The 15,957-nt window shown below is 36.3% G+C and overlaps 1 protein-coding gene across 12 annotated transcripts in view; it reads left to right on the top strand.

The window, feature by feature from the left end:
- Positions 1–15,957, top strand: part of Nfat5 (nuclear factor of activated T cells 5) — a 132,886-nt gene that overhangs the window by 101,506 nt on the left and 15,423 nt on the right. For 11 of the 12 annotated variants that reach the window (XM_013071520.3, XM_004842939.4, XM_004842937.4 and 8 more), the window contains 4 exons: positions 2,780–2,928; positions 3,669–6,156; positions 6,856–7,099; positions 7,554–15,827. In XM_013071520.3, coding sequence (XP_012926974.1) covers positions 2,780–2,928; positions 3,669–6,156; positions 6,856–7,091 — 2,873 coding nt within the window. In that variant the 3' untranslated portion in view covers positions 7,092–7,099; positions 7,554–15,827. Of the gene's footprint in view, positions 1–2,779; positions 2,929–3,668; positions 6,157–6,855; positions 7,100–7,553; positions 15,828–15,957 lie in introns of those variants that run through there. The other variant, XM_021256776.2, reaches the window with a different exon arrangement.

Genomic DNA, 15,957 nt, shown 5'->3' with positions numbered 1-15,957 from the left:
AAATACCTCCAATTGATAAAGAACATCTACAAAAACCTTTAGCTAACATTGTACTTGCTGGTGAAAAACTGAATGCTTTTCCTTTAAGATTGAGAACAAGGCAAGACCCACCTTCACACATTGCTAATGGCAGTATAAATGGTACAGCCACTCTGAAAGAGTTTGGTAGTATATTTTTAAACAAAATGCATAGTCATCATATGACCCAGCAATTGTATTCTTTGTCATTTGTCTCAGATAAATGGAAAATTAGATTTACACAGAAAATTTGTACTTAAATAATCATAACAGCCTTAGTTATATAGCCAAAAACTGTAAACGACCCAGTTATCCTTCGTTGGATAAATGATTAAACAAATTGCCATATTCGTACCCTGAAATGCTACTCAGAAGTGAAAAGGAATGAGCTATTGATATGTGCAATAAATTGAATGTACTCCAGAAAATTATGCTGAGTAAAAAAAGCCAAGGTCAAAAGATTATATTTTTCCAGGTGAGATGGAGTCTGCCTGCAATCCTAGCTGTCCCAGAGGCCAAGACAGGAGGATCGAAAGCTTGAGGCCAATCTAGGCAACTTAGCAAGACCCTGTTGCAAAATGAAATTTTTAAAATGGCTATGAGTGAAATTAGTGGTAGAGCCCTTGCTTAACATGCGCAAGGCCCTAGGCTCAATCCCTAGAACTGGAAAAAAAAAGTTACACTCTGTGTATTCAGTGTGATTCCATTTATATAACATTCTTGAAATGAGAGAATTATGGAAATATAGAACAGATTGTTTTTGCCACATAGGATGTAGGCAGGGGGTGGTAGAAGTTAAGTGGGTAAGGTTATAAAAGGACAACCAACACATAGGGTACTTGTTTTGTTTTGTTTTTTGTTTTTGGTACCGGGGATCGAACTTGGGTCCTTGTGCTTGCGGGGCAGATGGCGGAACCATTGAGATAAATCCCGGGCCCCACATAGGATGCTTGTGATGGAACACTTCTCTATTTGGTCGTGATACATCAGTCTATACATGATAAAGTGCGTGGAACTAAATAGACCCACATATACATGACTATTAGTAAAATAAGAAATTTGAATAAGATCAGTGAACTATATAAATGTCAATATCCTTGTTGAGGTTAATTGTACTGTATAAGATAGTATCATGGAGGGAGACTGGGTAATGATATACATACTGGATCTTTCTGTATTAACTTTTGTAGAGATTTTTGATATTGAACTTTTTACTTACCTTTTCTTATTTACACCATAGACATATTTGTTTTTGGTCAGTTTAGGATGAGTAAAAGACTTTCTTAATGTACTTTGCCTATTCTCACCCTCCAGAAGGGGGGGGGGTTGGATAATAAGCATATCTAAAACATATGAGAAATCTATGTATAGAACTGTTATACAGTAACTATATGGGGATGCAGTTATTAGTGGATATGTATGTGTAGTTTAATTGAACTGTAATATAAACTTGTATTTAAGTACTGAAAAAATTGACTAGCATGGTGGTACATGCCTATAATCCCAGCCTGGGGAGTAAGGAGAGGCAGGAGAACTGAGAGTGGACAGCCAGGACTACATAGTACGACCCTGTCTCAAAAGAATAAAACAAAACCAAAGATGCTGAAGGAAACTTTAGACCACAAATACTATTAATTGCCACGAGTTTGAGGCAAACCTGGGCTACACATTGAGACCTTGTTTCAAAAGACCAAAACAAAACAAACAAACAAACAAACAAAATATATATATATATATATATATATGTAACACTGCACTATAGGACTAACCAAACAATCCAGAACAAATTTTGACTGTGATAAAGTTAAAATTAGTTCATTTTTTCTTCATTCAACAAGTATTGTTGATTACCTACTATGCAGCTGGAAATTACAACAAAATCTCTGCCTTCACTGAGTTCACATCTAATAGAATTCCAAAGGAATAACAGTGGTTGAACATTACAAGATTAAGGTAATATTAATAGTCTTTCAAAAATTTCTACGCTGCCTTTTTTTTGTTTTTTTTGAAACAGGGTATTACTATGTAGTCCAGGCTGGCCTTGAATGCTCTGTGTACCCCAAGATAGCCTCAACTTGAAAAATTCAAGTTTCCTAAAACATTAATTTAGAAAAGAATACTTTATGAATTACTTTGGTATTTCTTGAATTTTTGTTGAGAAATATTCTGACAATCTCATTGCCCTTTAAAAGTTGAGCCCCAGGCATGGTGGTGCATGCCTGTAATTCCCAGCACTTGGGAGGCTGAGGCAGGAGGATTGCTGACAGTTCAAGGCTACCCTGGACTGCAGCAAGACCCTGCCTCAACAAAAAAGTTGTGAGAATTGCCAGCCAGCCGTATGCTAAGAGGAGACTAACAGTTGTAATGGAGCAGTTTAATGTCCTGGAGATTTCCAGCCTGTAGATTATAACCTGGTCATGTTGAGTAGTATAATTCAAAGCACTTGGGAGGACCTTAAGAGATATAGCTTGATATAGTTGAACTACTTAAGCTGCTGGCAGGGCTGGGGGGTTAACTGGTAGAATATTTGCCTACCATGCATGAAGCCCTGGATTCATCCCCGGCACTCTGTGTATGTGTTTAAACTTCATTCTGGGGGCCAAACCAAGAGTCCTTCAAAACAGGGAGGGTACATCTTGATCCACCAGTTTTGCATCATGCTTCTGTTAGAGCATCAAACACAGACATTTAAATTATAGAATTTGTTGATCATTTTTGTGATTGTAAACTTTTCTTTCTTTTTGTCTGTGTGTCTATACAGCAATCAAAACTACTGGATGTAACTTAGATAAGGTAAATATTCTTCCTAGTGCCCTGATCACTCCACTCATATCAAGCAGTATGATTAAGAGTGAAGATGTTACTCCAATGGAAGTAACAGCAGAAAAAAGATCTTCCCCTATTTTTAAGGTGAGTTATATTGACTAGTGCCCCAAATTTTAACCTCACATATAAAAATTGCTATATTTACTTTACTGTTTTTCTCACTGTTTTTGTTTTAAATTCTTAATGAATTTTGCTTTTCAGAGTGAATGTTTTATACATTTTGACAAGCATAATTTATATCTGTGGTTTGAGGAATATTAATAAATAATTTTTAGTTGGGCTTGGTGGCACATACCTGTAATCCCAGCACTATGGAGGCTGAGGTGGGAGGATTGTGAATTCAAGGCTGGCCTGGACTACATAGCAAAACCCAGTAACCACCCCCACCCCACCCCGAAAGTCTATTAGCATTTTCAGAATTAAAAGATTTTTATTCCATTTCTTCCCAGTCTGTTCCCTTAATTCCTGCTCCCTTTTTCACTTTTCTCCATTGTAATGTTACTGATGATCCACAAAATGGGAAGTATTTTGAGGTCTGCTGATCACAAAGCATAGAATTAATGTTCCCTTATTACCTTTAACTTGCCAAGGCATATCAGTAGTTGATTATTAACCTATTTTCTTGTTTGACTCTTGGCCTATAATACTTTAAAATCAGACATTATGTTATCATGGATTGTCATTGTCTTGCACCTGTTTTATTATTTGAGTGGAAAATTGGTCCTACGTATATTTTTAGAACAGTAATACTTTTTAAAGTATCATGTGTACTTATTTAATGTTTACATATATATATATATTATTTGGGGGTTTTTGTTTTTTAGACTACAAAGACAGTTGGATCAACTCAACAAGCTTTAGAAAATATCTCTAACATACCAGGAAATGGGTCCTTCTCATCACCATCATCTTCCCACTTACCTTCGGAAAATGAAAAGCAGCAGCAGCTTCAGTCCAAGGCATATAACACAGAAACGCTGACTACCATCCAAACACAGGACATCTCACAGCCTGGGACCTTTCCAGCAGTTTCTGCCTCTAGTCAGCTACCTGGCAGTGAGGCACTACTCCAGCAGGCTACACAGTTTCAGGCAAGAGAAACTCAGTCTAGAGAAGTATTACAGTCAGATGGTACAGTGGTTAACTTGTCACAACTAACTGAGGCCTCACAACAACAGCAGCAGTCACCATTACAAGAACAAGCACAGACTTTACAGCACCAGATTTCATCAAATATTTTTCCCTCACCAAGTAGTGTGAGTCAGCTACAAAATACTATTCAGCAGTTGCAGGCAGGAAGTTTTACAGGCAGTGCTACTAGTAGCAACAGTGGAAGTGTTGATTTGGTCCAGCAAGTTTTAGAGGCACAACAACAGCTATCTTCAGTTTTATTTTCTGCTCCAGATGGCAATGAGAATGTTCAAGAACAGCTCAGTGCAGACATTTTTCAACAAGTCAGTCAAATTCAAAATAGTGTAAGCCCTGGAATGTTTTCCTCAACAGAGCCAGCTGTCCACACCAGGCAAGATAATTTAATACCTGGAAGAGCTGAAAGTGTTTGTCCACAGACTGAAGGCACATTGTCTAATCAGCAGCCGCAACAGCAACAACAGCAAGTGATGGAACCATCAGCTGCAATGGTGATGGAAATGCAACAGAGTATTTGCCAGGCAGCTGCCCAAATTCAGTCAGAGTTATTCCCTTCAACTCCTTCAGCAAATGGAAACCTTCAACAGTCACCAGTTTACCAGCAGCCTTCTCACATGATGAGTGCACTGTCTGCCAACGAGGACATACAAATGCAGTGTGAATTGTTTTCTTCTCCTGCAGTTTCTGGAAATGAAACTTCTACAACCACCACACAGCAAGTTGCAACCCCTGGGACTACCATGTTTCAGACACCAAGCTCAGGAGATGGAGAAGAAACTGGAGCACAAGCAAAACAGATTCAGAACAGTGTCTTTCAGACGATGGTCCAAATGCAACATAGTGGGGACAATCAGCCTCAAGTTAACCTTTTTTCATCTACAAAAAGTATGATGAGTGTTCAGAATAGTGGTACCCAGCAACAAGGTAATGGTTTATTCCAGCAAGGGAATGAGATGATGTCACTTCAGTCTGGGAATTTTTTGCCACAGTCTTCTCACTCACAGGCTCAGCTTTTTCATCCTCAGAATCCTATTGCTGATCCTCAGAACCTTACCCAGGAAACTCAAGGTTCTATTTTTCATAGTCCAAATCCTATTGTCCACAGTCAGACTTCTACACCATCCTCTGAACAAATGCAACCTCCAATGTTTCACTCTCAGAGTACCATTGCTGTGTTGCAGGGCTCTTCAGTTCCACAAGACCAGCAGTCACCCAACATATTTCTTTCCCAAAGTCCTATGAATAATCTTCAAACTAACACAGTAGCCCAAGAAGAACAGATTTCATTTTTTGCACAGAACTCAATTTCTTCACTTCAGTCAACATCAAACACTGAACAGCAAGCTGCTTTCCAACAGCAGTCTCCAATATCACATATCCAGAACCCTATGCTTTCCCAAGAACAGGCTCAACCTTCCCAACAAGGTTTATTTCAGCCTCAGGTCTCACTGGGCTCCCTTCCACCTAATCCAATGCCTCAGAACCAACAAGGAGCAATGTTCCAGGCACAGCACTCAATAGTGGCCATGCAGAGTAATTCTCCGTCTCAGGAGCAACAGCAGCAGCAACAGCAACAACAGCAACAGCAACAACAGCAACAGAGCATTTTATTCAGTAATCAGAATACCATGGCTACAATGGCATCTCAAAAGCAACCACCACCAAACATGATATTTAGCCCAAATCAAAATCCAATGGCTAGTCAGGAGCAACAGAACCAGTCGATTTTTCACCAACAAAATAATATGGCCTCAATGAATCAAGAGCAGCAGCCCATGCAATTTCAGAATCAGCCCACAGTTTCCTCACTTCAGAACCCTGGTCCTACTCCATCTGAGTCTTCACAGACCTCCTTGTTCCATAGCTCTCCTCAGATTCAGTTGGTACAAGGGTCACCCAGTTCTCAAGAGCAGCAAGTTACACTCTTCCTCTCTCCAGCATCCATGTCTGCCTTGCAGACCAGTATAACCCAACAAGACATGCAACAGTCTCCTCTTTATTCCTCTCAGAACAACTTGCCTGGAATCCAAGGAGCCACATCTTCACCTCAACCACAGTCTACTTTATTTCACAACACTGCAGGAGGAACAATGAACCAACTACAGAATTCTCCTGGCTCATCTCAGCCGACTTCAGGAATGTTCTTATTTGGCATTCAGAATAGTAAGAAACTCTTAATTTCTCATTACTCAATTGAAATGATTACATTATTATTTCAGAAGCAAAATACAGTAGTTTTAAGAGCATAGATCTTAGTTGTAATTATACCAATTAAAACCTATGAGATATTAGACAATTTAGTTGACCGTTATAAGCCTAAATTTCCACACTGTAAAATAACAATAATATTATATACTTGACAAGGGCAAGGAGAGGATCAAATGTGGTAATGTATAAAAATGTGTGTGTTTGGGGCCGGGGATTTAGCTCAGTGGTTCCGGCACCTACCTCGCAAGCACAAGGTCCTGAGTTCAGTGCCTGATACCAAAAAAAAAAAAGGTATTTGTTTGACATTTTTAGCTATAAACCTGAAAGGAAAATGAAGTAGAATGACAGATAATATCTCAGCCAATTAAAGTAAGTAGTTTGCAAGGAGGTAGGCACCTGTCTTTAATGTTCATTTATCAAGGAAGAATTACATAGGAGTTAAGGTGATATCTAAGAAAAGTTGTATTTTTATACTATTTAGAAGAAACCTAAGATGAATTCCAGTATCATTCGGTGAAAACCTTCTTCTCAGACTGTCAGGTGCCTCACTTTTAATAATATACTGGATAAATACAGTGACAAATTTCCCCTGGCAACTAATTTTCTTATGAATCATAACTAATCATGTAGCTTCTGTTTTCAATGTCTCTGCAGACTGTAGTCAGCTTTTAACCTCTGGACCAGGTACATTGCCAGAGCAGTTGATGGCCATAAGTCAGCCAGGCCAACCACAAAACGAGGGGCAGTCACCTGTGACAACACTTCTGTCTCAGCAAATGCCAGAGAATTCTCCACTGGCATCCTCTATAAACACCAACCAGAACATCGAAAAGATTGATTTGCTCGTTTCTTTGCAAAACCAAGGGAACAGCTTGACTGGCTCCTTTTAACTGGATATGTAAGTATTACATTTTCGCTTCTTATGGAAAAGGATCAGTATATTTTTTCTTTTTACAGATTTTGGTTAAGTTAAAGCACTGGTTAGACTATAATCTATTAAAACACTGATTTCTCACAAGATGGTAAATTACTCTGAATGATGGTGTATGGTCATATTGTTAATATTGGGCATTCCTTCTGGTTCTAAGCTTTCTTTGCCTAGGAATAAGAAATCTGATGAATGCAAATTGTTTCTCTCATACTATATGTTGGATATGATCATGCCCCAGTTCTCTTTTCTTTAAGAGATATTTAGTGAGAAAAGTATGTGGAAGAATAAATATGATAAAACTCTACTTACAGTCCTGTAATATATTTTGGGATCTTTCAGGGAGACACAATTTATAAGTTCTTTCCCTTTCTAGTGAGTTATATTAAATTTTTCTTTTCTTTCTTTCTTTTTCTTCTCTCAGAATTTCCTTGGGGGAAAAATCGTGATTCCAGGATGTCCTGAGATCTTGTGGTTCTGTGAAGCTTACTGAACTATATTACTAAAAAAATAAAAATAAAAAACTGAGTACATGGATAGATTTTATTCTTACTGCAAAAGAGCACATCTTTGCTGCCTGTTGCAGTAATTAGCCACCAATGTTAACATCTTCATATTTTATATTCCTAATAACAGTGATGACTGAGAATCTGTTTGAATTTCTAACTGACAGAATTAATTGTTGCCATTTTCCTACGCACAATTTCTTTAAAAGTGCAGTTTAAATTCAAAGTTGGACAGCTCAGTTACTGCTATTAGAAAATAATATTTGTCATGTTTACTTTTGATCATTATTTTCTCTCACATTTTAGTCACACAAAGGTTTATGAAGAGGTAAAGTTCATTAATAACTAAGGCTGATTTTTTTTTTTTAATATGAAAAGTACAGCGGTTGGCCAAAGTGAAGGAATCTTTCAGTTTTTATGGAAAAATTGAAGGGGTAACGTTCTGACAAGTAAGCTGTATTAAGAACTCTACACAAATTAGAGGACTCTGGATTAAACACAAAAGCAGATGACACACTTTACAAAACTGGGGACAGCTGGAATGCTATTGATTTTATTTTTCAGAGAGTTAGTTCTCTGTATTTCTACTAAGAGGTTTAGCCATAACTGCATAGAAAAATTGTTATTTTGCTCTATGAAAAATGAAGGAGGTAATACATGGTAAATTATGTTCTGATATCCTCCTACAGTTTAACTGACAGTAATTAGTCTGTTTTCTTCTTAATCCAGTCACAGGCTGGAATTCCCTTTTATATGCATCTCTTATTTTCCACTTCCTTTTCACTTCAATTTAGACAACTATTAATATACTACTGTGACCCTGTAGCAACTTAAATGGAAAGGCCACTTTGACCCCAGGTGACCTAGCGACTCTGCAGCACAGGGCAAGGAGTACTCTTTTGGAATTATTGGGAGCTGATTCCTGAAAGAACAATGCATCTATTTCCCCACACACCCTGCCCCCATGAACGGTGCTGTTCTGAAGTCTTTAAATTTTTTCCTCTAATAAAAAACAGTATACATTTTCATTTGAAAAACAAAGGCAAACTAAAACTTGTTGAAACATTACTTCTCCCTGAGCTGCAGTGAATGTAATTCACTTGTCACCTCAGTGCTTTAAAGTTGAAGAGGTCGCTTACCTAATGGCTCCCCCAAGCCTTAGGCTTTACAGGGTCATATCATTGGCTTAAAATTAAGTGTACTAACTTGTGTTACATCTATAAAGAGCAAAATAACACTCCAGAACTTGCAGATGTAGCGTTAGTTATACAGTTTTGGGTGTTCTTGCCACCCATGGGATGCCTGCTTCTAACTACCACCTGTGTCAAGATATGTGCTTATGTCTAATTTTCCTTTGGGCATGTGGAAAGCTGTCAATGCAGTATAAGGCCAACGTGTGTGTGGGTTCTATGTACTGATAAAAATTTTGGTATCCTTGTCCATTTGTTTTTTAAATGTACAAAAAATAGCCTGTTAATTGTTGTTGGAAGCTACTTTTCTGTTTGATTTTTTTTTTTTTCCCTCTTCCTATCCTATACATTTAGTTGAACTGTGTGGAATTGTGGTGTTGGTTTTGTTTATATAGCTAGATTTTATCCTTTCTGTGATGTCTTCCTTTGTTCTTTGAATGTGCTATTCTTCTGTTTTTCTCTTTATTCTCCTATATACTTCCTCCCATTCCCCACTTTCTTTCTTTCTTTCTTTTTCTTTTCTTTCTCTCTCTCTTTCTTTCCTTCTTTCCTTCCTTCTTTCTTTCTCTCTCTCTCTGTCTCTCTCTCTCTCTCTCTGAGAGGCATTGAATTACGTTTTCAGTAGTACAGGCTTCTTGCCGATATGAAGGGAACTTTTCAGAAAGAGACCTACTCTAGGTCATTTAATTTTGAATACAGTTTCAATCGTTCAAGTTTTGGATGGTTTATATCTAATGTGTGTTTCATTTTTTTGGAAAGCTATATTTTGTATTTAGGAAATGGTATACTATTTTGCTATTTGTACTGAGTGAGTACATTGGCATAAATATAGAAATTTATATATATACATATATATAAACTATTCTTTTTTTGCCACACATTTTTGTGGTAAATTTGTGAGTTTGTCTGATGTTCTACCACAACGTGGCGTCTGATAACAGTGAGGGGGGGTTTGTTATGTCTTTACTGAGTATTTAAGTACCTTTTGAAACAAATGACGTGTTCATCTGTAGCCATTCCATCAGGCAGTTCCTTGATGTTATTAGTGGGCTAAAGGCAGCTTCCTGTGTGTTTGCTGGATCTTTCACTCAGCAAAAAGTTAATGAGTAAGGAAACCTATTGAGACAGTTGTGTCAAGTGGTGTTTCACAAGAATGAGCCATTCAGTCTTTGCTCACTACGTATTTAATATTTTATTATTGTTATTGTTAATTGGCTTTCTGTATTCTATGCCTTTTATTTATAAAAACACTAAAAATCCCCATGTTTGTAATTTTAATAACATTTTTCCCATCTTGTAATATCCAGAGCTACTTTATAAATTCTCTGAACAAAAAGTATTTTTCTCAATATATCTCCTTCCCTGTCCCCAGTCAGGAAAAATTACCCAATATAGTTCAGGTTTTGAGAAGAATCAGCCACACAATCCAGTGCTTCGGTTTTAAAATGTAAAACTCTAAACCCTAGAGGGCTCCCTATAATGTCAGAGAAATCAAACCCAGCAGGTATTAAAAAAAAAAAAAATAGGGCCAGGGATTTAGCTCAGTGGTTCTGCCGCCTGCAAGGTCCCAAGTCCGATCCCTGGTACCAAAAACAAAAACAAAAAAACCCAAAAAAACTACATTTATTTCTGAATTTTCTTCTGAGAATGTGTAGGATACTCAAGAAGTCTATTTGTTCAAGTTCCAATTAGAATGTGTGTTAATACTGCACCATGAATGGTGACAAGAAGACTGGCTTGTGTGGTGCTTCTGTTCTGTGGTTTAGCAAGAGGTTTATCCTTACAAAGTACTGATTGGCAATGCCAAGTCACTGGGACCAATTTTCTGTTTTATAATACCTAGGTTTAGAACAGAAGATACACCTGAACCGTAGTGGTTTGATTGGATGGAGGCATAAAATCCAATTTTTATTGTCATAAATTTTGTGGTTATTTATACAAGGGCTGTGATATGCTACCATATTCTTAGTCAATAATGATAGTTTTTTGTTTTTTTACATTATTAAATGTTCCTTACCCCTAAAGGTCAATGTTAAATTCAACATTCAATATATAATTTGGTCACAAAGAGTATTTGTCTTTTAATTGAAGAGTTAGCTCAGTGGTTGATACTTATTCTAATAATGCAGTTTCCTAATTACGTTTACACGTTGCAGCTGGAAACTGCAGAAAACTCAGTGAGCCAGCAAAGGCCTTGGAAACAACACTTTATTAATTTATGGCAGAAAGACCAAAATAAACTGTGAACCACATTTTTTTATGCTGTTACATTCATTTATTCTTGCTTTCAGCAACTCACACAAATGCTTGGAGCTTATCTCATTGTCTTTCTCTGTCTTTCCATGTGAGTTACTCCTTCTTATCATTCCATTATATATCTACACCAGTAGAAGATAGTTAGAAATCATATTTTGCTTCTCAGTTTTATCATATTAATATGATAAGAGTATCAGGTTACTTATGATTTAGAATATCATGTTGTTATTTAGCCAATGAAAATCTGTTTTACCCAGTCTCCCTAGAACAGGTTTCAAAGGGCTTTGTTCATTATAGAAGCAGTTTTTGTAAGGGGCCGGCTGGCCTGCCTGGCTGCCTGCCTTCTTGCCTTCTTGCCTTCCTTTCTTCCTTTCTTCCATCCTTCCTCCCTCTCTCCTCCCTCCCTTCTTCTCTCCCTTCCTCCCTGTTCTTATTCCTTCTCCTCCTTCTTTTCTTTCCTCTCATTTTCCTTCCATCCTAATTTGCTTTTTTTTTTTTAATATAATGTGCTTGAAATTTCAATATAGTGTATTTCTTGCCCATGAAAACCTTGGCTAATCTACCCATGAAAAAGTGTCAGAGGAAGGTGATGCATCTGTGTCCCTTCAGAACTAAGATAATTCATTCCTTTTGACCTTTTAAGCCATCTTAAATGCTTGCTTCAGAAAAGTGAAATCTTAGATACATCAACAAAGACCAGAAATAAAATGATTTACTAATTAAATTTAGCAGAGTTATAAATATTCATTAGGAGTAATCTGAGAATTTTTCATCTTCCTGGTGAAATTTTCTGGTCTAGTATCTATTTCTTAACTGATTATTTAAACTAATTAGAAATTATATGGGACCTATTAGCTTTAACTCTGCATCTTGACCATAGGTTTCATCCCTAACCAAGACACCATTTTATAACTGCATGCCTTTGGCTATTAGGAAGGATTTAACAAGAGAGAGACTGTAATCCAGCAGATAGATTAGAGGAATAACTCAGGACAGTGTATAGCTCAGTGGTAGAGCACCTGCCTAGCATGTGCCAGACCCTGGGTCCCATCCCCAGCATTACCAAAAGAAAAAAGAAACTCAGTATATACCCTAGTAAGTGGATTAGTAGAATCTCCTAACATATATTATAAAAGAGGTTTTCCCTTCTGCCTATTTGTGTCACTAGAGCTAAATTGTAGAGATATTGTTCTTAATGTAGTAAATATCAGAATAATCTGCATTATCATTTGAATATCCCAGTGCTCTAATTACTTTTTAAAGCTCTTTATTTTCATATTATTTTAAGTCTCATTTATTAATAAAATTCTTTTTTTATTTTTTAGCATTAATGTTTTATATTTAGATTAAATGTTTATGGAAAAGTGCCTTTTTACCATGATAGTGCCCCTTTCTTATTTCATTTTTCACTGTTGCCAAAAACATGTAAAGAACTGGTTTTTCATTAAGTCCCAACTTTTACTTCATAAGTTCCTTTGACTTAAGAATAGCAGGAGAGATGCATTGCTAGAATTTGTCCTTAAGTAAAAGATTACTGGTTAGGCTAATATAAATTTGTCTTCATTTCAACTAACAATAGGTTTTACCTTAATACTAGTGAAATTTTTTTACTATGTGTGTGAGATGACATCTAAACAAATGGGTGGGTATAAATTGCAGGAAGGAACTGTAAAACATTTTTTTATGATCTTAGATAGATGCAAATAAATCACTAAAACATAGGTTAGGCAAGGCATGATGATGTCAGTTTTTCTATGGCAAAGCAGTTCGTTATAGTGCACTTCTTGCCCATCTGAGTTTCAGTAATTTGCCTAAGAAAATGTGTCAAAGGGAATATGGAAAAAGTTAGAGCTGAGTCTTTTCAGGCCTAAGAAAATAATTTCTTTTTACCAGATATAGTTGGATTGAGAGTCTTTCTGGGTTTGTTAATTTTGTTTTTCTTTCAGCCCCTCACCACAGGGATGGTGCTTGTAGAAAGGGCCATCAACAGCAGGTTAGGACTGTAGTACCTTTGTGATAGAGCTCCCTTCCACATGGAGAGATTTTTGTGACTGTTAGTGGCACTGAAGTCTATAAACCTTTATGCAATATTCTTAATAACCTGTTGACATTATGCACTTTAATCATTCCAAAGTAGCCAAAAATACTATATAGTAATGATTCTTTCCTAATGAATGCATCTTAACTATTTACTGTGTCCTTTTTTAATTTGAATATCTGACTTGGTGTAAGTGTTAATGTGTATATTCTCTGAAATAACTTTATAGTGGGACTTAAAAATGTAGTGGGCTATAAAAGAGAAATTATTGCACTTTAACAAATCATTTTAGAAACATTAAAATGTTACTAATCTATATGTTTGAGAATTAATTAAAACCCAACCACTTTCCTGTATATTTTGTGTCATATATATAAGAACATTATAGTATGAACTTTTCTACATGTAAACCAATGGTTCTAAAAGTATGATCCTCAGCCCCCAGCTAGCATCGGTGTCAACTGGAAACTAGTTAGAAATGCGCGTTCTTGGACGTTATCCTAGACAGACTGAAATGGAGCTGAGCAGATTGTTTTAACAAGCCCTCCAGGTTGTTCTGATGCACACTAAAGTTTAGAATCATTGGTATAAAATATATCTAGTGAGAGCGAGAAAGTTTCTTTTCCTACTCATGGAGATAAGATTATACATTGTCCTTTATGTAAATTCAGCTTAGTGGGTTATCTATAATCATTTATTGGCAATGATAATTTATTCTCAGTACTGCCTGAGAAACACATATATTTTATGTATACAGTTAATCTGGTTATTGATAATTCAGTTAACTTGGTTTGGCACTTTCCTACCACTTACTAAAAGTTTACATTAAATGACTAATTTAAATATATAGGTGCAATGTTCAGTATTTCTTTTGTTACCACATTTAAGTAGCTCAGATAATTAATGGGTGCTAACTTCTCCTGTTTATCTATAATATGGGTACATTGTAGGCAGTGTAATACAAGCTTTCTTTTCATTGCCTCTTATTTTACTAGCAGACCACAATTTTATTGTGGCTAGATCAACTCTCAGAACAAAATTATCATTCCTTATAATTATATTTGTATCTGAAATAGTAAATAAGATGGCTGGTGGGTCTAACCCAGCACCTTATATAATTTCTTCTTTTAATAGATAAAACTTCTTTAAATATAGCTTATGTCATACAAGAATGTTGCAGTAGAGATACAGGTATCCTTGGAGTTTATGTTTCAGATAAGAGTTGTTTACTAAAATAAATATTAAACAAGATAATGCATTATATAATTTGGGCATTTTTCCCTTTTCAGTTGTTAGCATCATGGTAAATGTAAACTAGCCACAAGATAAATAGATTTATTCATTTTAATTTCCTTGTCTAGTTCAGTACTTCCATAAGTATTCTAATCTTCCACTGTTTACAAATCACCAATTAATTAGCTCATGAAAGAAAAAATTCACTTTTCAGATTAAAAGTAAGTTCATAATCATTTTCTAAAAATCACCACTGCTATCCTTCCTTATTACTGGCAGTGGAAGTTTAAGTGGCTTATTCTACAAGCTTTGGTGCTAGTGAATTCATAGGCAAACTATTGGGAGATGCTCTAGTTACATTCCTCCTTTCTTATTCCCTTTTCCCTACTTTATTACATAATACTGTATATTCCTCTACCCAAAGAATTTTACCCTGATTCTTCTCAACCCCAATTTGTAATAACCTTTAAAATTTTTATGTTTAACCCTGTTACCCCTACTTGCTTACTCTCCTTCATTCTTTCCCCTCACCCTTAGAAATCATCTGCCTGGTTTGTAGAGACTGCTTGCTTATTATTATTTTAGCTAGTGCACCTCAGGACAGCATACACACAAACATACACATAAAAGATCTCAGATGTGTGAGAAAGGGATTGGGATCAGACTTCTGTGTCCAATAAGAACTGTCCTTGCCAAGTGTAGTGGCCCATGCCTGTAATCCCAGCACTGGGAGGCTGAGGCAGGAGGATCACTACAAGTTTAAGCCCAGCCTGGGCTACATAGTGAGTTCAGGGCCAGCCTAAACTACATAGAGAGACCCTATCTCAAAACAAATAAAAAACAATAATAACTGTCCTCCATTGAAGTGATCATGACCTAACTATTAACAGGCTGATTCCAAAAAACTTGCTCATTTCTTTTGCTCTAATGAATGTACCTACTCACCTTCTTCCCTTTCTTCCAATGATAAAAACTTGCTCATTTCTTTTGCTCTAATGAATGTACCTACTCACCTTCTTCCCTTACTTCCAATGATAAGCTCCAAGTGGTTGCTACTTTTTTGACAACTTTTTACTCAGTTTCATTCATGTCTTTTACTTAATCTTTAAGTATATTATGAATAGTTCATGAATCTGTTCTCAAGTGGTTTAGCTATCTTTCTGCCATTTTAATTTTTAATTTTATTTGCTTGAGCACACTGATCAACCACTGAACTGCCTTCTTCTATTGTCCTGCAGTGATATAAAGGTTACATTTTTGTGTATATGGCTTTCATAGTAGGGATTTCAGAGCACTGACACCAGATATTTTGAGTTTGTTCTCTGGGGGAATTTCATTTGCATCTATGTTTTTAGCTATCTGTGATAACTTGTTAAATATTAAAAAGATATTTTGCTTCTATTGGAACATTTGTATACTCGCAACTATATTTCTGTAAACAGCTGCAGTCAAAAATAAAACATTGAAAGTTTTCATTTTGCAGTAAGTTGTTTTTCTTCAAACTTTGCACTCATGCATGGGTGTGCAATACACATTGGTCTGTTTTGAGCAACACGAGTATGCAGTTGAAATTATATCATTAGGAAAGATGAAATGCAGAAATCT

This window comes from Heterocephalus glaber, unplaced genomic scaffold, assembly GCF_053883595.1.
Source record: "Heterocephalus glaber isolate CG9 unplaced genomic scaffold, H.glaber_assembly_v1.0 deba00000071, whole genome shotgun sequence".
NCBI lineage: Eukaryota > Metazoa > Chordata > Mammalia > Rodentia > Bathyergidae > Heterocephalus > Heterocephalus glaber.
Note: the sequence above shows the minus strand (reverse complement) of the source record. Positions and strands in the feature narration are given on the sequence as shown.